Source organism: Lissotriton helveticus, chromosome 7 (assembly GCF_964261635.1).
Source record: "Lissotriton helveticus chromosome 7, aLisHel1.1, whole genome shotgun sequence".
NCBI lineage: Eukaryota > Metazoa > Chordata > Amphibia > Caudata > Salamandridae > Lissotriton > Lissotriton helveticus.
The window spans coordinates 1705305422-1705330833 of NC_136068.1; the positions used below are offsets into that span (position 1 = coordinate 1705305422).

At 42.7% G+C, this 25412-nt stretch overlaps 1 protein-coding gene across 1 annotated transcript in view; it reads right to left on the reverse strand.

Annotated features, from left to right (window-relative positions):
* The window catches only part of LOC144769651 (IgGFc-binding protein-like), a 1105637-nt gene that overhangs the window by 322745 nt on the left and 757480 nt on the right, over positions 1-25412 (reverse strand). Inside the window, exons 13-14 of the mRNA XM_078653826.1 lie at positions 13908-14478; positions 11150-11748 (exon numbers count right to left, since the gene is read on the reverse strand). Coding sequence (XP_078509952.1) covers positions 11150-11748; positions 13908-14478 — 1170 coding nt within the window. The remainder of the gene's footprint in view (positions 1-11149; positions 11749-13907; positions 14479-25412) is intronic.

Consider the following 25412-nt stretch of genomic DNA (forward strand, 5'->3'; position numbering starts at 1 on the left):
TATATGGAATTTCAATGGTTTTGTGTGAGTAAAATAAGGTTTTTTAAATGCTAATTCCTAACTATATATGGTCTATAACCTATGGTTTTTTCAGTGAATATATATATATATACATATATATATGTATACCAATCAATAACCCATGTAGACATGCATGTAGCTACTCACCATCCCATGCAGCTGCTTACACACCAAATAACAGACTTAAACAGACATTCACACAGTTTAGTAACTAACCCATGCACTCAGTAAAACATGTTTAATTACTCATTTATACAGTCAGTCACACACCTATTAAATAATCAATTCAGACAGCCATACACCCACTCAGTCTTCAATACACCCTTGCATATATATATATATATATATTACCTACTGGCGGTCGCCAGTAGGTATATATAGTTAGGATTTTTTCTCTATGGGTTTTTTGAAAATTCTATGTCTAATAACTTTGGCGTTTGTGGACGGAATTGGCTGAAATTTTCAGGAAAATGGCACAATTTGTTTCTGAGCAGCCCCTGAAAATTTTGGGGGGGTTCGTCAAGGGGGGGCCGAGAAAAAAGGGGAGTCCCAAAACGCGTTTTTCCATGTTAATTTCCATAGGGCGGTTGGCCTCACTTTTAGCCCGAACGGCTGAATGGATTTGCACGAAACTTGGCAAAATTGTAGGGACTGGTAGCCCGATGTGCCTTTTGTAGGTCTCAATATATGTGCTGCAGTGGATTTTGAGAAATTAACGTTTAAAAAAAGATATATATCTGTAACAGCGGACTGGGCAGCGGCCCAGGACGCGGACTTTTCGCGCAACGGAGCTTTGTGAAGCGAAGCTGATTGGTTCTCCGGCGTCTGTCAACATTCCAAATAGTCCGTAGCGGCCGCCATCTTGTCTCTCGGTAGGATCGAGAGACAAGAGGAGGCGAAAGCGAAGGGGCAAATGACCATAAGGGGGAATAGTAGATCCTCGCTGACCCCCTAGGTTTGATGTGGAGGTTTTAAAAGGGCCCCGCGGGGCAAAAAAAAATAATAATAATAATAATCGAACGGCTGAATGGATTTGCACGAAACTTGGTAAAATATTAGGGACTGGTAGCCCGATGTGCCTTTGCTAGGTCTCAATATATGTGCTCCAGTGGATTTTGAGAAATTAACGTTCAAAAAAAGATATATATCTGTAACAGCGCTCCGCTTCGCGTACTTTTCGCGTTACGGAGCTTTGCGAAGCTGATTGGTTCTCCGGCGTCTGTCAACATTCCAAACAGTCCGTAGCGGCCGCCATCTTGTCTCTCGGTAGGATTGAGAGACAAGAGGAGGCCAAAGCGAAGGGGGAAATGACCATAAGGGGGCATAGTAGATCTTTCCTGACCTCTTAGGTTTGATGTACCATTTTGCCAAGTTTGGTGTAATTCCGTTCAGCCATTCAGGCTGTAGACGTATGTAAATGTCCTATGGAAAATTGCATGGGGAAAACACATTTGAAAGTGTTGAAATTTAGAACCAATTAAAATGTTACTTTGGTTTTGTATTTGTGTGTGATGAAAGTTAATTGGTTATGTATATATGTCAAATGAGAGGAAACCACAGCCATTTTGTGATACTACTGGTTGAGGTACATTTGTGAGGAATTTTTGGTGGTGAATTTCTGGTGTTTGATTTACACAGTACTAACACTTTTCCTACTTTTGAAAAGGTGAGTTGTTAATTTGTAAGGGGAACTATGTTGTACACTTGAAGATAATTTGAAAAATGTTTTCTGTTATTTATTTGCAGTCCTTCTGTTATACTAAATACTTGATAAAGTTAGTTTTATATTATGTATTACTAAAAACGATAAATGAAAGTGATTATTTTTTTCTGCAATTTACAGCAAGCAATTTCAAAATAAAATGGCTCACAATGAAGAGACCGTGGCAATTTCTTTTGAATTGTCCACTACATTGATTGAAATTGAGAGCACCAATAATGAAACATTGTCACAAGGAGGACATGACTTGTATGATTCCATTAGATTGATTGAAATGGACAGCACCAAGAATGAAATATTGTCACAAGGAGATGACTTGAATGATTCCACTACGTTGATTGAAATTGAGAGCAGCAATAATGAAATATTGTCACAAGGAGGAGATGACTTGTATGATTCCATTAGATTGATTGAAATGGACAGCACCAATAATGAAATATTGTCACAAGGAGGAGATAACTTGAATGATTCCACTACATTGATTGAAATTGAGAGCACCAATAATGAAATATTGTCACGAGGAGATGACTTGAATGATTCCACTACATTGATTGAAATTGACAGCACCAATAATGAAATATTGTCAGAAGGAGGAGATGACTTGAATGATTTTTTTGATCAATCTCTTGATGGCGAATTTATCGAGTGTTTGGAGATGATAGAGTTACAAGAATCATTATTGCAGACTTTTCATGAGGACATTGCTGATGAGGACATGTTACTAGTTCTTTCAAATTTAGAAAATTCTGAAGAATAAATTTATATTTAGAAATCAAAAATTGTTTGAGACATTATTCATTTTTATTTTTAATTTATGAGGTTGTAGCGAAGTGATTGTAGTATAAAATGAGACTTATAGTATAGAGTGCAACATTTTTATGTTACATGGTAAGTTTACTCATATTTACTTCCCTTCTGCCACTATATTATCTCCAATGTGTATTTGACATCTCTTCTTCATCTCCGGCCTCCTTTCTCTCACTGTGTGTCTCCGATGCATCTTATCGGTGCTATTTTGTGTAATTACAGAAGAGAGTAAAATAAAATAGTTCGGAACGTGAAAAGGGGGCAAAGTAGAGTACTCCTCACCCCCTAGGCCTTTTTAGGCGGTCCCCAAAGGATCAGTTTCTGCTTTCCTGAGAGATTATGGTATGAGTTCCATATACCACAATAACTTGCATTACAACATGCAAGATATCTATCTCCTATTACCAACTTTTGGAGATATTCGCGCTAAGCGCGAATATCTCCAAAAAGTAACACCTGCCCTGAGCAGTTCTTAGCCATGTTATCCAATGGGAGGTGGATAACATGGCTAAGAGCATTAGCTCGGTAATGTATGAATATCCCTGAGTTTTTAGCGATATTCATGCATTGCGGCCGTTTATTATCGCATTTGTGATAAACCTTGATAATAGCAAGGTTTATCTTTGATAATTTCTGACGATGCTTAGCGGTAAAAAATTCGTTGGTAAGCATCGTTAGCGATAAATATCGCTTAACTTTGGTAATATGCCCCAACGTCTGTTAACGTTCGATTCGAAGGAAATGAGGAAGTGTTGAAAAACATTGTCTGCGCCATCTTGCCTTTTTTGAAATGCCACACTTTTGTCGTGCACGGCAGCCATTTTAGATGTCTTGACCAGACCCACTCTCTGCACGCTGTCGATTCGTAGCATGGCTCCTCACCCTCGCAAGCATCTTCCCCAGGCACCGGTCACCCCCGCTCTCTGTCTTATGCATGGGCAATAAACCTCCCCCCATCTGCGCTGCTCTTCCCTGAGAATCACACTCTGTGCCCGCCCGACACCTCCCTTTCGCCCTATTCACTACCGCACCCTCTGACACTCCTCTTCCTCTGTGTCCGATTGTCCAGGCTATCAGCTAGCCCTGCAGATGTAGTTTATGGCCTCAGCTGTAAAGAATCACCCCTCTTCAAAGGAGTTATAGTAGATCAAGGCCCACACCCGATGAGATCCGTCACACCACACGTGTTCCTACTATCTGAAAACTATCCTGTATTGTGATTGGGGAGGGGATCGAGCCTGAAGCGGAAGATTCCAGGAATGACTCTTTGTACATCAAAGTTTTTACAATTATGTCTCACATTAAAAATATATAGCACTCCAACAAAGTAGTAGGAATATAAAACTTTAATAACATATAAATATATACAACAAAACAAAAACAGTAAAAACATTTAAACAACGAAGAGACCGTGGCAATTTCTTTTGAATTATCCAATAGATTTATTGAAATTGACAGCACCAATAATGAAATATTCTTGTCAGTAGCGGTCTGTTGTGCGAATAGTTCCAAGGCAGCAGAACGTGCTGAAATCTAGATGGCACTAAAGTGATGTCTAGCAAGTTGCCGCCCAGCACATAACGGCGTGGGGCGCCGCGGGGGTGAGTGAGTCCAGTAGGCACCACAGCTATTCTTACCGGCATTGCAGAATTACTGCTGGGGACAATGCCTGTGCTGTAGCAGGGTCACAGCAGAAACAAAAAGGATTCTGTTGAAGATGTTGTTGGTTTTCAATTTGAAAACAGTTCTGGTGTCAACTGCTATGCTAATGTAGTGGTTAATGTTTTGTTTTCTCTAGAAAATGTAAAAGAGGGGGAGGCAGTCCAAAGTTCCGTTAAAAGGGCAAAGGAAAGGATCGGTGGTTTGAACTATCAGTCAAAAAGGGGAGGGGGTGCAACAATTTTTCCTACCGGGTCACACTGTGCTTTTACCGGAAGTGAGGTCTGCAGGATTCTAGTAATTCAAAGTGAGGCTGGCGCCGACGTCCCGCGAATACAGTTTCGTCACTCCACGGGTGATCATGGCAGTCATTCCCCATCGGGGGTCGGAGACTCCCGCGGCTCCTCTAGAATCTTCAAGGTCGTGGAGGACTACGGTGGTGGAGTCAACCAGTGACCGGGCCATTTCTTTATGCTGGGCCCGCTCTTGCCAGGTCGACCGCCATTTTGAGAGTTCGGTAGCTACTGGCGATCGCGGGGTCAAATGAGCGGACGGGCTCCACCCTGCCGGGCGAGACGTTGCAGCATGGCCACAGTGGAAGAACTCTTTTCCGGGCGCCTGGAGCGCTGAGGGTGCAGCTGGGAAGCCTCCACTGGGGAGGCGGGAGAGGCCTGTTCGCACCGTCTCTCCCTCCCAGTGCACCCCACGGCGTCTCGCTTGATATTTGTTATGGCCGGACCAGGCGATGAGGACGAGGGGGGGGGGTCGGAGGCATGTGCAAGACATCCCCCCCCAGGGTTGTTGCAGCAATTATACAAGAAAGAAGAAGTGTCCCGTCCGTCTTCGGGCCGGGCTTCCGGTAGATGTCGGCCGGACGCCCCTGGCTCTGGCCCCATGAACGGGTTTCTTGGTTTATCGGCTGCAGCCGGATCCCGTCGGCCTCGGCCCCCCGACCGTTGGTGGCCGGACCGGAAGAGCATGTGGCGGGACTACCTGCAACTCTCAAGTGCCACCGCGGCCGGACTGGGAGAGAGAGGGGAGGGTCGAGGAGACATTCCCCCCCCCCTGCAACTGTTCAGCGTTGTAAAGGCAATCCCCTGGCCGGGTCCCGCTGGTCTCGGCCTCTCCTCCGGCTACACCCTACGTTAGGATCTCCTGGCCGAGGCGTGGCAGCAGGACCTGCCTTATATGGGCTGCTCCCGGCTGGGCGTAGCCGGAACCCTGCTCCACCTTTGGAAGTTTCCAGAGTGGGGGCGGATGTTCTACTGACTTGCATTTTCCCTAGTCTATCGATTTTTTTGGCGTGGCAGGCGGTGGGACAGCGAGGGGTGATTTGGTTTCTCTTACTGTTTTTCTGGTCTCTCACCAATGGCATATTTTAACGTTTTCTTGTTTCTAGGACATTAACAGGTTTTATCATTACGTTATGTTATCGTTTCTTTGTTCGTTGTTTAATAAAAGTTCATGTTCATCAGTGGCCTACTGATTTTCGTTTTCCTATTCTTTTCTTTCCAGGTTGTTTCATGCTAAAGTTTCTGTTAACAGGATACAGTGATCACTTCGTTATTATTGCATATGTCCTTTTCACTAGGGGTGCTCTCTGGTCGGGCCAGATGACGTATGTCTAGTAAATGGTCCGGGTGAAACAGGTGCATCAATCAGTGGGGAGTAGATAGGCATGACAGATTACAACGGGGGAGAAAGGTCCGCATTACGTACCCTTTCACTACTTGCAAAGATTTTCCTACGTTTATTTGCAAACAGGGAATACCTCCAAAAAGAACTAATTCCCAAACAGTCAATGTTCGGACAATCAATCAATCAATGAGGAATGAAATAGGTACGACGTGTTAAAGGCTTGCGTTACCTACCCTTCACTATCTGCAAAGGGAGAGAGAATATTCCTATTCTTCCTCGTTTGCAGGCAGAGAAGATCCTTAAGAGAACCAACTTCGAACAATTCAATGCTCGATTCAAACAATCAACAAGGGGTACTGTGAACACAAATGAACGCCGCTTATGTACATACGCATTGCTATTTTCAACAGGTTGTTCCTAATGTTTCTATTTTAGCGAGGTCAAAAAGAGATCCCATTAGTGGCCTACTGATTTTGCTCGATTCCTTTTGTTTTTTTACACGGTTTTTCGCTATCTGCAAAGACTAAACAGAGTATTGCGACTCTGTGCTTGTTTGTAAATAGAGAATGAACCAAAGAGAACAATCAATCAAATGGAGAGAGAAGCAGGCACGACGGATTACAAAGGGGGCAAAGGGCTGCGTTAACTACCCTTCACTATCTGCAAAGAGAGAGTACTCCTAATAGAAATGAGGGTTGGGGGGCAGCATTCAAAGCAGATCAGTGTGCATAAACACGAAAATGTTTTTACTTACCACGTACTTGACATTCGACAGCTTATGATATTTGCTATTAAAAAACCATTGAAATTCACTGAAAAAACCATAGGTTATAGACCATATATAGTTAGGAATTAGCATTTACAAAACCTTGAAAATTCACTGAAAAAACCATAGGTTATAGACCATATATAGTTAGGAATTAGCATTTAAAAAACCTTATTTTACTCACACAAAACCATTGAAATTCCATATATAGTTAGTTGCACTAACTATATATCGCGCACCCGCAATCCACTGCTGATCATGTCACATATTACATCATTCATGACATGGTCAGTGACATCACTGATGACATCACTGATGACATCTCAAATGACATCACTGATGACATCTCACATGACATCACTGATGACATCATCTAGTGTCTGTGTGTTTTTGTAAAGTTTAAATATGTTTTACATATTGAAGAATGAGTGGATGTATAAGTGTCTGGATGAAGGATTTAGTAGGTGCGTGACTGACTGTATGAGTGAGTGATTAACTGTGTCTCACTGAATGCATGGGTTAGTGACTAAACTGTCTTAATTTGTGCATCATTATGTCTGTTGTTCTGTAAACTGCTGCATGTGTTGATCATTAGCTATACGAGAGGCTATATGTGTTATTAATTGGTTGCCCAAGTATTTCTATGGGAGATTGAGTTTGTGTAGGGGTGGCTGGAAGGTGTGTGACTCTATGCATAGATGTGTGAGCAGTTTATTCACTAGGTGTATGAGTTCAAGAGTGCATGTGGAAACAGCTACATGGGCAGTTGACTGTGTGCATGAGTGTATTGATGAGTGAATGGATATCTCAATGCTACATGTCATAGTAAGTACATATGTAAAACACAGTACATGTGAGAGTTGGCATATATAAATAACTGTGCATGAGAGCCACTGAATGAGTGAGTAGTTGTATCGATCATTGTGAACTTGTATCAGGGATTGTATAAGAGAGTAAATATGTGTTAGTATATGTTTCAATAAGTAAGGTGTGTTTAACTGTATAGTTGAAGAAATGGAGGTGAGATTGTTTCTTTGCATGACTGACTGGGTGTGTGAGTAACTCCATGGATGAGTGGCAGTGTGTGAGTGTCTGTATACACTGAGTGTATCTAAGGTTATATTAGAGTCTGAAGAGGTTTATCGTATTAGCACAAGAATGATGTCAAATGAGATGTCATCAGTGATGTCATCAGTGATGTCATTTGAGATGTCATCAGTGATGTCATCAGTGATGTCACTGACCATGTCATGAATGATGTAATATGTGACATGATCAGCAGTGGATTGCGGGTGCGCGATATATAGTTAGTGCAACTAACTATATATGGAATTTCAATGGTTTTGTGTGAGTAAAATAAGGTTTTTTAAATGCTAATTCCTAACTATATATGGTCTATAACCTATGGTTTTTTCAGTGAATATAGATATATATATATATATATATCAGCGCACCTCCTTTAAAGAAAGAGTAGAAGCCACAGAGCCACAGAGTACCTGGGAGCCAATTTATTCTCATGAGTGCATCAGGCAAATGCATTTCGGCCGTGAGGCCTTCTTCGGTGCCCAGTAATGCTGAAATGAACAAGCCCCTTCTCCCTGAACTGCTGTAATCATCCTGCTCAGTTCTGATATATATATATATATTACCTACTGGCGGGCACCAGTACGTAGTTATAGTTAGGACCTACTTTCCATAGGAAATCCACAACATTCTATTTGGAATAACTTTGGCGCTGGTGGATGAATCTTCGTGAATTTCTCCAAGAAAATGGCCTACTCTGCTCCTTCCCTGAAAGTTTGGGGGTGATTTGTCAAGTGGGGGCCGAGAAAAAAGGGGGGTCCCAAAATGTGTTTTCCCCATGCAATTTTCCATAGGGACCTTTATCCAGGGCCACCGCCCAAACGGCTGAATGGAATTACACCAAATTTAGCAGAGAGGTAGAGTTCGGTTCGCAGATTGTGCTTTTTGTGTAAATCCGTTTGGTAGTTCATGAGAAAATTAAAAGTAAAATCATAGCAATATCTAGAGACAAAGTACTGTACGCTTACAGAAATCTGTACAATTACGAGCACAAACTGCATGCTGATTGGTTGTAAACTGTCTGTCAACATTCCAAACTGGGAAGTGTTGGCAGCCATCTTGTGCCTCGGTAGAACCGCTATATCGAAGCGATGTAAATTGTAGCGCGGCTGCGCTTTTTCAATCATAATCATCATTTTGGGATCTGTTGACAGAGTGGGCGGCGGTGATAATTAACCGCGTTCACTCAAGTGCTTGGCACCATTTTTTGTTAAACCTTTGACAAATATTTCTTATGAACCTTTTCCATTGGCTATATATAGGTTTTGAGGCGGCGGTATGCTACACCGTGGAAGCCCAGCCTTTGTATATCTTTATTTTTGCTTCATGCCAGGAGAGATGCATCAATAATACTCTGGATTGTACAAACTTAGATCCTGGCAGTTCTATATTTTTATTTATTTTGAAGGCATTCTCCCCCATAGAACCGGTGAGCTAGTATGATTGTTATCAGAGTTATATAGAGTGGAAGAATGTATGAATGTGTCTTACATTAACTCCTGTTCTTTTATGTATTAGATGATATCTATTGGAGTGCTCTGTTATGATGGAAGGTCCAAATAGAGTATGCTGATCCAGTTGATATACAAGATATGCAACGTCCAGTAGCAAGAAATTTTGAGAGTAGATTGCATATGTTCTATGTTTCTGATCTTGTTCCTTTCTTATTCCAGGTTCTCATCCCCGCTGTCCCTACCCTTTCCTATCCCTCGCCTGATCACCCTAAGACTCTGTAAACTATTTACCCAGAGTTTGGGGATATCTGGAGGTGGACACTATTTTGCATCATCCAGATCCTGAGCGGTGTTGGTTATGACAATAAGTTCAACCTAATATGTCAGTGATTCAGTCATATACTTCATAAACTATGCATTTAATACCATTTATATTGCATACACTAGTATGATAGTCAATAAGGATTTTATATTTTACTAGTCAAACTTTGCATTATACTAGCTTGCCATCCTTCAGTGGTGTGCTTCTGCACAACAAGTAGTGCATTCTTCTAATCATTTCTATTTTGATTCCTCGCTGAGTATTCTCTGTTTGCAGAATATACATATTTGAGCTTATCTGAGACAATTTGTGGAAGACCAAAGGTCTAGGGTAACCACTGGAGCTTAGTAGGACAACAGCCACCATGGCATTTGATATTTAGGAAGGAATCTTAGCTTAGGAGGTTATTGGTTCTGTTGCAGTGATAATTGTTTGGGTGTATTTCTTCTTGTTGAAAAATGACTTTATAGAATGCTAGCACTCACTTTGCTTTCCTTCTGTCTTATCAGATAGAAGGAAGAATGTATCGACAAAAGTCCGATTTCTTCTCCAGGATGGTTACTCTCATATTTTGGATGGATTTAAATGTTTTTTTGGACTCAGTCATAGATTTCGAAAATTACTCTTGCTTTGCAACCTTTTCATTTCATTTTCATTTGTAAAATATGTAGAATTGGAGAAGTGTGGCTCACTGGTTAGAGCAGGCAGACCCGGACGCTGAGATCAGGCCCGGGACCAGGGTTCAATTCCCGACGCGGCAGGGTCTTGAGCCCAAAATGTCCACGGACTCGGTAATTCTCGCTTCGGTGCCTACTTGGATCACAGGTTCACACTCTGCAACTCTGGGCAATAGCTTGCTTAATCTCCACAACGGCCCCCCGCGGCGGGATGCCTGGCTTTCACCTTGGGGATACCCAGGGATAACCAGGACGGGTTCCCAATGCAAAGCGCTTTGAGACCTGGCGGTGATATTGCGCTATATAAAAACCCATCCATCCATCCATCCATAGAATTGTATTCCCTCCATATGTAGACCCACCTCTCCCTATAACCTCATGGAACATGGTGGCGGGCCCATCCCTTTCTTATCCCTGTTACAGGTGCAGAAAAGTAAATGATTCTAGAATATGCAGAATACCTGTACCCTGAAAGGTATGTTTTGGTGCCTTTTCACTACACATTGAAGAACCATTCTCTGTTACATTCCTTTCACACTCCTGTCCTGCATTGAAGCAGAACATGTCATTGCACTAGCAGATATTTCGTAAGTGAAATTTGTCATTATGCAGTTAGACAAATCAGAATATAACACTTACCATCGAGATATCCTAGTTGGCAAAACTATTTTATGAATCAGACTACTGTCTTTCGAAAATTTCAGTTATGGGCGAGTCACATGAGATATTAGTCTTTCATACTTGCACATTTTTTTGTTCACATTTGTATTAAATATCAAATTATAAGACAACTTATGAAGTGAGTATAAATGCCTCCGGAAAAAGTGCTTAGAGGGCTTTCCTCATTTGGGTCCATTATTTCTGTATAATGAAATAGAAAGGAATACCTCCACAGTTTAATCGTACTGGAAATGTAATCATAGCATGCTTAATGATGAATGATAAAGTGACCTTTTTTCCAAACTCTATTATGAAAAACCTTGTAAGTTTGTATATACATACCATGACCTTGTTTGGATATTCCTTGCTGATGTTGATAACAAAGTTATAAACAATAACTTCTACAAGGGATGCGTATGATACAACTTTGCTGCCTCGGTTATCATTCTTGATATTAACCAAAAAATCCACCAAATCATCGCTCTTCTTGCACAGTCCTGCAAGCTGGTAGACACAAGTACCCATAAAGTTGTATTGCACACCATCAAAGGTAACAAAGTGTGGGTCACCAGAGGCTGTGCAGGTGCCATAGCTTAAGGGGTAGCAGTCTCGGATGCCTTTGACCACATCACATTTTTCGGTTGATTTGCAATTTGTGTCTTTGCATTCCACTATGTTGGTCACTGGATTGCATGCACACAGTTTCGTACACTTATCATTGCCCCAGAATTTCTGACCAGGGGCGTACTGGCGCCCTTCAAAGACACAGCCGCAGGTGCTCTTGGCAATGCACTTGCCCTCCTTCAGCACAAAGCCTGGATTACACTGGCAGGATTCCACGCAAGGCTCTGAACACGTAGCAGGAAGGGCAGCATCATTGCAGGTGGCAGGGCATCCACTGCCGCACGGTACAAACTGACTGTTCGGTGGGCACTGGAGAGCTGCAGACATTCAGGAAGAAGGAAAGGTGCATGTCAGCTGCTTAACGGTGTCAAGATAGTACACTTTCAAAACATGTAAACATATGAACAAAGTTTTTGTGAAAGAATGCTAAGATATATCTCTGGAGCAAACATCATTCAAATATGCATATTACAGGTTGTACAATCAGAGCTGCCATACATGCATAGATCACATCTGCATTATTGCGTATCAGTACTCCTCCATAAAATTTACTTTAAACACCACATGTGACACAAGTCTCCATATGAAGACACTATCTAACGAACTATGGGACCTTTTTAGAGTTCCATGGACAGGATAATCCAGAAAAATGTGGTGTATATCTCATCAACCGTAATACAAGTGCCATAGTCTATAGTACATTTGTAATATTGTGACCAGACAGCCACCACATTTGTGATGGAGTGTCCCTTCCATCAGACTCTAAATAAGCCCTACTGATTTATTGATGGTGATGGTCGTCCTAGTAACATCATGGAGCCAGCCTCAGGCAACCATGCAGTCCCGAGAAAAATAAAACAATTAGGAACTTCTACCCATTGAGACCTGGCCTCACATCCCCAATATGGAATGCTTAGTCTTCATGCCACCTTTCAGATGGAAATAATTTTGATGCTTGGTCCACATGACCATAGATGAAAGATGCCAAAGACATTTCTACCAATAGATATTATGGACTTCGATCAAACTTTTCAATATTGGCCTCGAAAGGCTATCTCCTGGGTTTCCCACTACCATTCTCACTCCACTTATAGTTCCACATTTTCTAGAGGGTAGGATCTACCAATTGGTTATTCAGTAACAAGATGTGCGTGCATTACAATCCTGAATTTATAAAACCATTAGTTTCTGTAGGCCTTAGGGGCCTATAGTAATGGACTCACTCTTTTCTCTTGTCCTTCACACCCTGCAATGATAAAGACTCTTTTAAAACAATGTGCTTATGTCTAAACCTTTAGCATTTTTAGGAACTTTAAAAACCTTCCAGAAATAGAGAAGGTTTTTAGGGCCACTTTTCTTCATTCATCCTGTCTCACTATCACTTCATGAGCAGTCTATTGATTTCCATAGTAAAAGTGCACTTCTTAGAAGTCAGGTGGAGTTGCTGTTGGTACGTTTTCAAGTTTTCAGATACCTCACAGTCACATCAGAGTCCTTCAGTTTTTTCAGACATGCTGCACATTTTCACAGCCCTAATGGTGTGACCACCTTAGCTCTGCATAGAGCTTGGTGGTCTTTCCCCTCATGACTAGCAGAAATGTCACAGATAGCTGAATGTCCATAAGTGATGACCCATCATGGAGTGGGGTTGGCGTCTTCTGTCTCACTGACACCATCCCATTACCTTGACAAACCCACAAGGAGAGCCAGTGGCCGAAGGCGGCAGTCCCATTCCTCTAGGAAAAACTGAGGCTGCCCTCCTGCCCCCAATACCAACAGACTTACCCAATACTTTTTTAATGTTTGGTGTATGCATGCATGTGTGTATGTATAAATGTACGTGTATTTGTTCATGAGTGCTATGAATGGGTGTGAACATGTGTTTTTGCTTGTGAATGGTGGGTGTATGTGAGTGCTTGTGAACGGATGGGTATGAGTGAGTGCCCATGTAGATGGGTGAGTGTGAGTGTGTTTGTGGGGGTGGTCCACCTGCCCCCTGCTTGAATTACTGGCAACCACTTCCCCTTTTAGCATAAAAAGAAATGTTGCCAAATCCTCTCCTCTGTTCCACATTGCATCTTTTTATAGCATGTGGACCTGTAGACCATGCTGAGGATGAAGAACTCTTTTAACAGAAGGTAATTATTTCTTGCTTTGTTTGCATAGCTGTTCATTCTGGTTTTTCCATAACTTTGTTAGTAGTTAAGGGGGTGCGGGGGGGGGCACTTCTCAAGGGTAATTTATCCTATGGGTATGGGAAAGGTGTAACTTTACTCTTACTGTGTGCTTTGCTTGAATGAAACACTACATTTTATGTGCACATACATTTAGCCATCCAGGAAAATACTAACCTAAATATTCCTTTACCTGATGTCCTTTTTCCAATAAAAAAAGTCCTGAAGATGCCTATCTAATTACTGCTGAAAAGCAGCCTGGTCATTACAGTCAAAACAAGGAAATAAAGGTCTCTACTCACGGCATCCTGCTATGGTTCGCCACTCGTAGATCTTCACATTTTTCCTCAGGCAGGTATCAGCATATGTTTTCAGAGCGTCGCATAAAATTTGCTTGAATCCGTCGTTCATGCACATATCATAGACACAGTTGTCCTTGTAGATTTTGGGGTCAATTAAAGAATGGCACTCTCTGAAAGGTCCAGTCGCCAAATTGATAAGTCCACAGAAAGCCTGGTCTTCAAACTTTCTCACCAGGTCTGCGCTGCAGGTCTTGCAGACACCCTTGCAATCGTGCCAACAGAAACGGTCGCCATCTTCTACCTTCCAGCCTGCCCCAAAGTCAACCGGATTCTGAGCCAACCCCCCTGAGGACATCATGAAGTCATCACTGGGGTCGCCATTGTAGTTGCCACACAACCCACAAATATTTTCAAAGAAGCTGCTTGAGATTTCGATCTTTAGAAAGGAGCTCCAGTCATAGTACACTTTGAGAGTGAAATCAGTTTGAATGAGGATAAGTCCTCCGGACTGATAAAGCCGTAGTTTTCCATCATTCAGGATAACAGGAAGACTTAACTTGTCATTGTTCACCTACAAAAGCAAGTCCTGGGTATTAGCATAATATACATGATCAAAATGCCCTTCATGTTCAATAACAATCCAATATTATCACTTTCAAGTGCCATTTTCTGTTCTGGGAATTTAATAATACTATAACCACATTATTGGCATTAGCTCCTTTCATTGGTACCTCTGTTTTAAACGTTAGCACTACGCCTGCTCGTCATCATCTGACTTGTCCATTCGGAGGTCTGCAATTTAGTCTCAGTGTATGTTTTTTCATGAGTCTAATCACACATAAGATCCTATTAATTGATTTCCAATATTTTACGTAGCTCCTGTTTTAGCTGTTTGAGTATACTTTTGTATACTTTTCATTCACAGTAGATTTTTTCGAGCATAAAATGTTCACAGTATCTTTGATACTGGATGCATGCGGATGTGTTATTCACTGTGCTAGCAATGTTCACTACGTTTAAGTGTAAGGACAATATCTTCTTTAGTAGGTATCTTCCTTTTAATGTATTCATATTGGGGCACCTAATGTATGCTTTTCATGTAAACTATAGCGTTACCGGTTTTTGCACAATATTCATAGCGTGCAATTTTCTCAAACTCTATGTGCATCAAGCTTAAAAAATGTTTTCAGGAGTTACCCTAATCATTCACAAGTCAAACACGTATTAAGCACAGCTTCCGGGAGCTCAATCATTCAGGTATGATCCACTTCTGTGGCTTTCCACAATTTCCACAATTTATTTGTTGGTGGATAGACACATTTCACATATTACATTATACATCACAGAGCTGGTGGTGAGATCTGAAAGACAGTATCTGTACAGGCAGTTATGCTGATTGGTTGTTTAGGAAAACTGCATTTTCTGCATGAACACCTTGGATTTTGTGCCTTTTGCTGTATCCTATAATTTACTGACTTACCAGTAGCAAAGTGCATGTATACTTCCTTTAAACATAGCTAAACTTGACTTAATCCTAATTTTAACTTTTAACTTGTCTATAAATCCCTATTATACTGTGTAAATAGTTTACCCATGCCATGGAAAATAAAATAATTGAATTGTAGCACATATTGTGCTATATACTGCAGTGGCAGTGGAAACATGGCTTCAGGTCTACCAATGTAGCCTGATTGCAGCAATGTAAAATATCAATTTGTCAAAATAAACCCTTTTGACAGGTAAAAACCTTTCTTTTATATATTAATAAATCACCACTAAGTGGTCCCCTTTGTATTCCTCAAAGCCTTGCAGGCACGCCGCATGGCATTTAAATGTAGGACATATGGAAATGTAATATTAACATTTCCTTACAGTGACTTGTAGACAAATACTATTTTCACTGTAGGAAGGCTGGCTGGCCTATAAAGAAACAATGGATATTCAATTCTAATCCTGTATTTTAGGAATACGACCAGTTAAAATAATAATTATACAGCTATTTTTTTATTAGTTATTAAGAATCCAATTCAATGATGAAGTTGTTTTTAAAACAAAGAAAATATTAATTAAGGAAAAGTCACTTTAAGAATGTTACCTTTTTGCTACCTACATTTTTAGGAGACTAATTTGCATTGGCTCTCCAACTTCTCCCATCCAGTGGTTAGCCTTTAAATAGGTGTGAAAATCTGCGAAATTCCTCACAGGAGCTACACAATAGGTAACTGTCATTGACAGGCCGACCTAAATGGGCATCAATGACACCTTTTAGATCAGCTGAAAGGTGGTGGCTTTGGTTCTTCTTTTGACAGCATAGTATCAAATATTTCTTGACTTATCTACTGGATTTATAGCTGCATTTGGTCAGCAGAGAAAAAAGATGATGTACCACTTGAGATACACTTTAAAGAGAGAGAACAGATGTGATGACAATTTGTGTGGATCCATTGTCTACTTGCAGAATGACTTTGCATTTGTCCTGACAGATGTCTGTTTCTGGGTTTGTTGCGAGTACAGCACCTGCTCCAAGCCGGACTTTATTGTGGGATTAAGAAGGAACTAGGATTAACACAATAAACTACCAATTGACAGCCCCAGTCCTCAGAGCCAAAGGTTAATGAGGATGAAGACATCTTGAAAATGCCCTGTAGCATGGTATTTGGGGCATGTTTGCAGTAAGGCAGACAGGAATTACAGCAGTCGATAGGTCAGAACCTGGTGACAATTATGCATTGGGGAGGGACTAGAGTAAATGTGGCACCTCCAGGCACCCACTTCTGAACACTTTCTGGACATAAGGATAAACAAAAGATGCCTGGGCTTGCTATTTGTGACCACAGACAAGTGCTGAAGAAATGAAAGTGTTCCCTCTTATTCCCAGGGCAAACAAGTGGACCCAATAGGTCAGTTGGCTGACCTTCTGTATAAGCTATGGGGCCATTCCAAGCTGCAAGAGGCCTTTTCCTGTAAACACCTACCTAACAACTGTGCAGAAGTAGACCTCTGCCTAAGACCCTGAGAGGCTTTCGGTACCTCACCCTGGATGTGTAATCCTATGTTTAGTTGGGACTTGGAAGATTTAACCAGAAGAAGCCTATGCCTCGGTTTACTGTGACCATTAGGAGTGCTTCTTGCTTTGTGTTTTTGAGGTTATTTCTACTTAAATCGCATCTCCAGTTTCTCTCTTTGGAGGATTGTCATGTTTGCATCACTGTGTTTACAATATTTTACTCTATTATTCTAACTCAGTTTAGGATTTGTGAATTTTGACTTTGTCACTGCATAAATACATTACACATTGTCTCTTTGCTCTGTGCTAAAGCTACCAGTGGGCTAAAAAGGAAAAAACTTGGAGGAATCTTGCTAAAACAATATCTACATACACAATTCTTGCAAATTCATTAAAGTTACAAGTGCAGTAGCATCCAGTGAGAGATTCCATAGCCAGGTTATCAGTCCAAAAGGCGTCAGGAAATTGGCATACCACGGGCTCACAGAGTGGGTCCTTCCAATTAGGAACCCGGTAAAAGTCTTGGTGATATACTTGCTAAATTGAGATCACATCACAGATGAAGGAAGAAATACTAAAAGACGTGAGACGACAGGATGCTGTTTGTCATGGTGGACAGCACTACGAAACTTTATCAGGATAAATCCAAGGCTACCCTAGCCAGGAAGAGAGCTCAAACTAAAATCATAGCTGAACTTAGAAACAGACAGAACAGAAATGGTGGGCATTCTTGGTTGACTTAATATGAGCCATCAAGGGCAAGATACACACCATCAGATCAATGGAGAAAGGCAAGGCGTGCTTGAGTCTGCTAATGGGATACATCCCATAACCGACTCAAAGAGTCACTGCAGGCCCTACATAGTAGTGAGATGCCAGGTGCTCAAATGAACATAGCATGATTTGTCCTATTGTTAGTGGTGCTGTGCTTCTAAGCGAATGGCGAAGGATAGATGAAGTTGACCATCGAGTTGTTTTCTCTGGAATAACAATTGTTTTACATCGATAGGAAAACAGTTGTTTTGTCATTCTTTACTCAGGCAACAATTGGGGAAAGGGGGGGAGGGAGCACATCTTACATTAGAGATAACACATGCCCACCAAGCACAGGGAACTAACATTTGTTAGAACACCAGGCTAGAGGCTCAGTATTGTTCTGCTTGGATGAACGTTGTTACAACGCATGTTTTTACCACGCATGCTTTTACAACGCAGGTTTTTCAACGCAAGTCGTTACAACGACTTGCGTTGGGGGGTGCCGGATAGTGAATAGTTTAATTTACTATTCCAACTCTAGTCCCCGTGGATAGTAGGGAAGGTGTTGGATAGTAAATTAAACTATTACCTATCCTAGAGCGCCACCCAGCGCAATTTGTTGTAATGAATTGCGTTGAAAAACCTGCGTTGTAAAGGCACTGCGAGGTAAAAGTTGCATCGTAAAGGATGTTTCCCGTTCTGCTTCTACCCAATGGTTAGGCTACTGTCATGGAACATGCGTGGTCTAAATATCCTGGTTACAAAAATGAAAAATGTGGAAACAAATAATGAGGGAACTACCTAACATGGTATGCATTCAAGAAAGGACCCTTCTGTTGAAAGATACCCAAGTAATGTTGCACAGAACCTACTCTGCGCAATATCTCACAATATCAAAGTGCAGAAATGTAAGTGGATTTATGTTAGCCGTCCATATATTTAGTCCATGGATGTGTCCAAAACAAGCTTAGATGTATGCGAGTGGGAGATACATAACAACCAAAGGCAAACTAAGATCACAGAAAGTAACTATAATGGTATCTTATGAACCAAATGTACAGCAGGAACCTTATTTGTTTCAAGTCCTAGATATCATCAATGACAGGGCCCAAAGAGAAGTGATGTTGGTAGGAGATTTCAATTGTACCCCAAATAAAGAGCTAGATAGAGCAGAGGGATGTCCATGGTCCTCAAATGGCATATAACAGAGGTGGAACTGGTGGACACTTGGTGGGAGACATACCCACCAACACAGTATTCCTTCTTCTCAAATAGCCACAGATCCTGTTCTAGGATAGATTTGGTCTCGGTCATGAGCACACTGCTAATTCTAGCACTTGATTTTGAGATACACTTCTTAGGCATTTCAGACTACATGCCCATAATATGGGATGGATTTCACCTGAGGTGAAACATGTAGATCTAGGAAAACATGGAGGTTTGATCTATGATCCAGAAAGATTATATGAAAAGGAGAGAAAAGATAAAATCCATGAATACATTAAGTTGAATCAGATAGGGACATCCCCACCTAAAGTTATTTGGGATGCCTTCAAGGCACTGCTCAAGGGTATGGTGATTTCTATTAGAGTGCACCTGCGTCACAGATAGCCACTCTCCAAAACCAAATCACATGAGCATCCAAGGGACACATACGAACAATAAAGTGAAAACAAAACCCTCTTCTCGATGAAGGAAGTGACTATACTAAGGAGACAACTAGACCTATTGTTTACAAAATGATCAGAAAGAGCACTTTTGCACTTCCTAAACACAATCCTAAACTTGAAAATGCACTGGCGGCCAGGATGAAAGACTCTAAAACCAACAATAGAATAGCAAATGTACTACTACAGATTTGATCCCTCTCCAAAACACAAACAGCTAAACAGAACATATTTCAGGCCTTCCTCACAGATATATGTAGTAGTCAACACCCAGAGATCCGGATCGTTTTAGATTTTCTGGAGACCATGTAACTCCCTGCTCTGCCACAGTGAGCAAGAGATAACCTGCCATCTAACAGATTTCCACGCCTGGATGGTTTTACAAACATCTTCTACAGAAGATTCCTCTCAATGTTGGCCCCACACTTAACTGCTCTCTACAGCTTGTTACATGAATCGGCAGGGTTATGGGGTACTGGAGGAAGCAGATGTAATCCAAATATATAAATTGTGAAACCAGAGGAGACGTGCTAGTGTTGTAGACCTATATCATTGAGTAACAGGACATTAAGATAAATATGAAAGTGCTGGCCAGCAGACTGGAGGGATATTTTACATACTTGATGAGCAATGACCAGTTTAGGTTGATCAGAAATAGACAAATGATTGACAATTTTTGGTGCAGTCTATATCTCATTACAAAATGCAACAGGGGATCCATCCCCATACTTGTACTTGTAGTTGTTGCAGAAAAGCTCTTTCGGTGTGAATAGTGGGCATTTCTAAAACAGGCCATGGAGAAAGCCTGATTTGGCCACTACATGCAGAGCTTTATTTGTTCAGGATACATGATCTCCTCAGTGCAAATAGTAGTAAACAGTGAAAAACAGGAGAGTTTCCAACTCTTTAGAGGCAAGAGCCAGGGGTGCCCACTCTCCATTTCATTCTTTGCTCTATTGATCTAATCCCTAGGTCAATTGATTAGACAAACCTCAGAGGTGCGTAGAATAGATTTTAGCGGATTCTTGCATAACATAATCTTATTTGACAATGATATCCTGCGGCAGTGGCGGCTCATCCACTAAGGCGGAGGAGTGTTGCCGCACTACTCCATAACAGCAAAAGAAAAGAAAAAATAATAATAATTAATGTTATTATCATTTTATTTTGTCCTTCAGCTGCAGAAGCTTGCATGAGGGGAGGAGTGGTACAACCTTGTTAAGTGCACAATGACTGCTTGGCCTGCCCTCTTGGACTGCCCAAAACAGTCATGCTCAATTTCCCTTTTCTCTATGCAGGCTGCATTACAGCCTGCATGGTGAACATAACTACCCCTCCTGCCACTGGTTGAGCTGCGTGTCTCGGCACTCATACCAATCACAATGCTGTATTGCAGCGTTGGGATCAGTCAGAGGAGCCTGGCTGTGCTTCTTGTTCCTCCGGTTGGTTGTAGAAGAGCAGGGGAAGAGATGCAGGATCTGACGACAAGGTAAGTTTCAGTTTGTTTTTTGTCCTATTTTGTTTGCCGCACGAGCACCCCCACCCGCATGGGCCGGCCCCACTACCCACTCATGAGCAGTGACAGTCACCACTGTCCTGCTGACAGTAACAAATCCTGTAATGTCCATTCATGTACCAATACCAATTATACAGTGTTTTAGCAATGTATCCAGCTTTAATTTTTTCAAGTTGAAGAAGAGGAGTGTACAACTTTTCCCATCAATCAGAAGTAAACTTGAGTCCTTGTCTTGCTTTAAATAGGCAACAGGCAGTATTAAAAACGTAGGTATCCACATAACTTCAACATTACAGGAACTCTATTGGTCTAACTACCTGGTCATCAAAACAGAAATTAGAAATTATCTGTATAGTCAAGGCTCCCCATTTATCTTTTTCATCGACAGAATAGTGGTCTTGATAATGAATACTCTCCCTAGATTATAGTATGCCTTTAAAGTCCCCTCAGTGTGATTTCTGAACAATAGCTAGCACATTTGCAATAGTCCTGTGATAAATTTGTGTGGTAAAATAGAAAGCCACTAGTCAAGTTAAGTGAAGATACGCTTTATTCGATTTAAAATGTTAACTCATAAAAGCACATTACATTACAATAAGCGAGAATATATCAATTCATATAGATAAAATTTGACGAGTGTTAGATCTGGGGGTCTCTAATTGGCAGAGGTAAGTACCTTAGACCAAGTAGGGACCCTTGCTTCTAGTCAGGGTGAAGGAATACACACAGTAGATAACGCCTGCTCCCCCTCTAGGTAGCTTGGCGCGAGCAGGTAGGCTTATCCCCAAGGCAATGTGTATAATAGATGCACTTAACACAACAGTAATCCCCAATCCACCACAAACTGAGACCACACAGGTAAGTATATATAAAAAATATAACTTTATCTAGTTGCAGCAGTTAAAAATCAACAATACACGATGGTTGCTTCTTTGGTAAAAGGTTGCACTTAATCTTGATGGTTGCACTATTTTCTAGGAAGTCTTTATATCATTTCACTCTCGGTCTCACAAGGTTCAAAAAGCAATGGTAGCAGGCTGCCACACTTTAAAAGTGGATAAATGTCGTGGTTAGCGCTGCTCTGGGGAAGCGCTGCTAGCGTGATGGCACTCGTTTTGACAAAGAAACCCCCACTGTGTATTGTTGATTTTTAACTGCTGCAACTAGATAAAGTTATATTTTTTATATATACTTACCTGTGTGGTCTCAGTTTGTGGTGGATTGGGGATTACTGTTGTGTTAAGTGCATCTATTATACACATTGCCTTGGGGATAAGCCTACCTGCTCGCGCCAAGCTACCAAGAGGGGGAGCAGGGGTTATCTACTGTGTGTATTCCTTCACCCTGACTAGAAGGATGCGTCCCTACTTGGTCTAAGGTACTTACCTCTGCCAATTAGAGACCTCCAGATCTAACATTGTTGGACAGCGGTGCGGATTTTGAACTAATATTTGCACTTGACCTGCAGTGATTTCTTGTACATCACTAGTCTAGTTTAGCAGCACAGGTTGCGCAAGATTTTTTCTTTTTGGTGAAACCTTTTTGTTGAAAAGGTTAGGAAGCATCATGTCTCAGAGAGAAGCAAGCGTGAGAGTGGAATTGGAATTTGAAATTCAGGAGTTGTTCAACTACAAAAAGGAGCAACTGAAGCAATTCTGCAAACAGCTTGGATGCCCAGTGAAGGGCAGCGCAAACAAGGAAGAGCTACAGAAAGCTCTGAGGGCCTGGTGGGAGGCCCAACATGGTGATCCAGAAGTTATTACTGGAGAGGGAGGCACACAGGCGAATGCTTTTGTATCCGGTGATTTGCCCGTGAGGAGGCCAGCGTCTAGGGCTGGCAGCAACCACTCCAGTAGGATGATTTTTCCAGAGGAGCTGGAGCATAATCAGAGAGCTAGGGCCCATGAGATTGAGCTTTTTAAACTCAAAGCCCAAGCAGATGAGAGGAGACTGCGCCTTAAAACTGAGAAGGAGGCGGAGGAGAGAAGAAATGCTCTCGCTTTGGAGGAGAAGAAACTCCAGTTAGCTCATGAGTTGAGCATGAGGGAGCTGGACATTAAATCCAAACAGGTGGAGTCCAGTTCTAATGTGGGCAGCGCACAACCAGTACAGGCGGGTAAAGTATACATACCAAAAGATCTGGTACAGAATTATCAGAGGGGTGAGGATATTTATGCGTGGTTTAGATCTTATGAACTTGCCTTGAAGATGAATGAAGTGCCTGAGAAGAATTGGGGGGCAGGTTTGTGGAAGCATTTTGAGGCCTCTGGGAGGGATGTCTTGGCACCCTTAGAAGCAGTAGGTACTTTATCCTACCCCGCTATGAAGGAGGCTTTGTGCCTCAGGTATGGGCTCACTCCAGAACAGTACCGCCAGAAGTTTAGGAACTTCAAGAAGCTTGATTCTAGCACTTGGGTGGAGTGTGTGAGTATGTACACGCGTGCACTGGAAGGTTGGATAAAGGGCAGCAAAGTTACTGATTATGTGGGGTTGTGTCACTTGATTAGTTGGGAGCACTTAAGTAGTGTATATGTTCCAGAGCTGCGCCAGCATCTTTTAGATAGCAAGTTAACTGATCCCAGTGAGCTTGCTAAAGAGGCAGACCGCTGGACTAGCACCAGGGTCCACAAGGGGGTGGTAAGTACAACAGCCAAAGGTGGACAGGGTCCCTAGCAGAAGAGTGGGGGGGACACGGGTAATCAAAAGGAGTCTTCTAAAGGGCCCCAAAATAGTTCCCAGGAGAAGGAGTCTCCACCCCCCAAGTCTAAGAAGTCCTGGCCCCCTAAGGGCAGGCAGGACAACAGGTCCCCACCTACTTGCTATGCCTGTAGGGAGGTGGGGCACATTGCCCCCAAATGTCCAAAGAAACCTCCAGGACCCACTGGTGCTCCAACACCGGGGTTAGCCAGTGTAGCTTTGGGAGGGGATTTGATTTCCAGTGGGGAGGAGGGGTTAGCAGTGATGACCCTTGTCTCTCTAGGAGACCAAGAGATGGCCCAGGAAACCTTGCTGCCTCAAAACACTAGGAAATATGGGCAGAAGGTGACCATCAATGGACAGGAAATAGAGGCTCTGAGAGACACAGGGGCCAGCGTGACATCTGTCAGGTGTCAGTGGGTGTCTGAAGAGTAAATCATTCCCAAGGTACTCCGACCTGTGGTGGCATCTGACAGTTCAGTGCGCCTCTGCAAGTTGGCAAATGTTTCATTTGAATGGGGAGGGGTCTCCGGTATTTTGGAGGTTGTTGTAAGTGATGCCTTGCCTGTAGATTGTCTATTAGGTAATGACCTGGAGAGCTCTCCATGGAAAGAGGTGGAGCACAGAACTCATTTGGAAATGTTGGGTTTGCCTGTGTGGATCTGTGTGACCACCCGTGCAATGGCAGCCAGAGAGTGTGGATTAGCAGAACTGGAGCCTGGAACAATGGCCCAGGGACCTGCCAAGAGAGGAAGGGGTAGAGGGCGCGGGAAACCAGCCCCCACCGTTCCCACGGTCCAGGAGGAATCAGACCCTGAGGGGGATGCCCTGGAACCTCCAGGGGAGCAGGTGGCCGAACTGGGGGAATTGCCTGAGCTGTCCCAGTGGCAGCAAGATGGTGGTCCCTCCAGGGAGGAATTCTGCCAGACTCAGAAGGAGTGCCCTTCTCTCATTGGTTTGTGGCAGCAGGCTGCAGACCAGGCAGCAGGCCTGGGGTCCAAGGAACATTTGATTTACTGGGAGGATGACTTACTTTATAGTGAGCCTAAGTTCGCTGAGCCCGGTGCAGCCGGTGTGCTGGTGGTACCCGAGCACTTCAGGAACTTCCTACTGGGTCTGGCTCATGACGTGCCTCTTGCAGGACATCTGGGGCAAGACAAGACCTATCACAGGCTTGTCACCCATTTCTACTGGCCCCAGATAAAGAAGCACGTCTCTGCCTTTTGTAAGTCTTGCAAAACTTGTCAGGCCAGTGGCAAGAGCGGAGGGAAGTGCGTGGCACCCCTCCAACCCTTTCCTGTGGTGAGCACCCCTTTTGAGCGGGTGGGCATTGACATCGTGGGGCCCCTGGACCCCAAGACAGCCTTAGGCAACAGGTTTATCCTGGTCTTGGTGGACCATGCCACTCGGTACCTGGAAGCCATCACGCTCAGGACAGTCACAGCCCCCGCGGTGGGCCGTGCCTTGATGGAATCTTTTCCCGTGTGGGGTTCCCCAGAGAGGTGGTCTCTGACAGGGGGACAAACTTCATTTCTAGGTACATGAAGTCCCTGTGGGAGGAGTGTGGGGTGACATACAAATTCACCACTCCTTACCACCCTCAAGGAAATGGGTTGGTTGAAAGATTCAACCGCACATTGAAGGGCATGATTATGGGCCTGGAAGAGCCCATGAGGCGGAAATGGGACGTCTTGTTACCATGCCTGTTGTTTGCCTACATGGAGGTGCCTCAGAAATCCTTAGGGTTCAGTCCCTTTGAGTTGCTGTATGGCCACCTTGTCAGAGGACCTCTCACTCTGGTGAAGGTGGGAGAAATCCCTTGGGAAAACCCCTCAGGATGTGTTCAGCTATGTGCTGGCCAT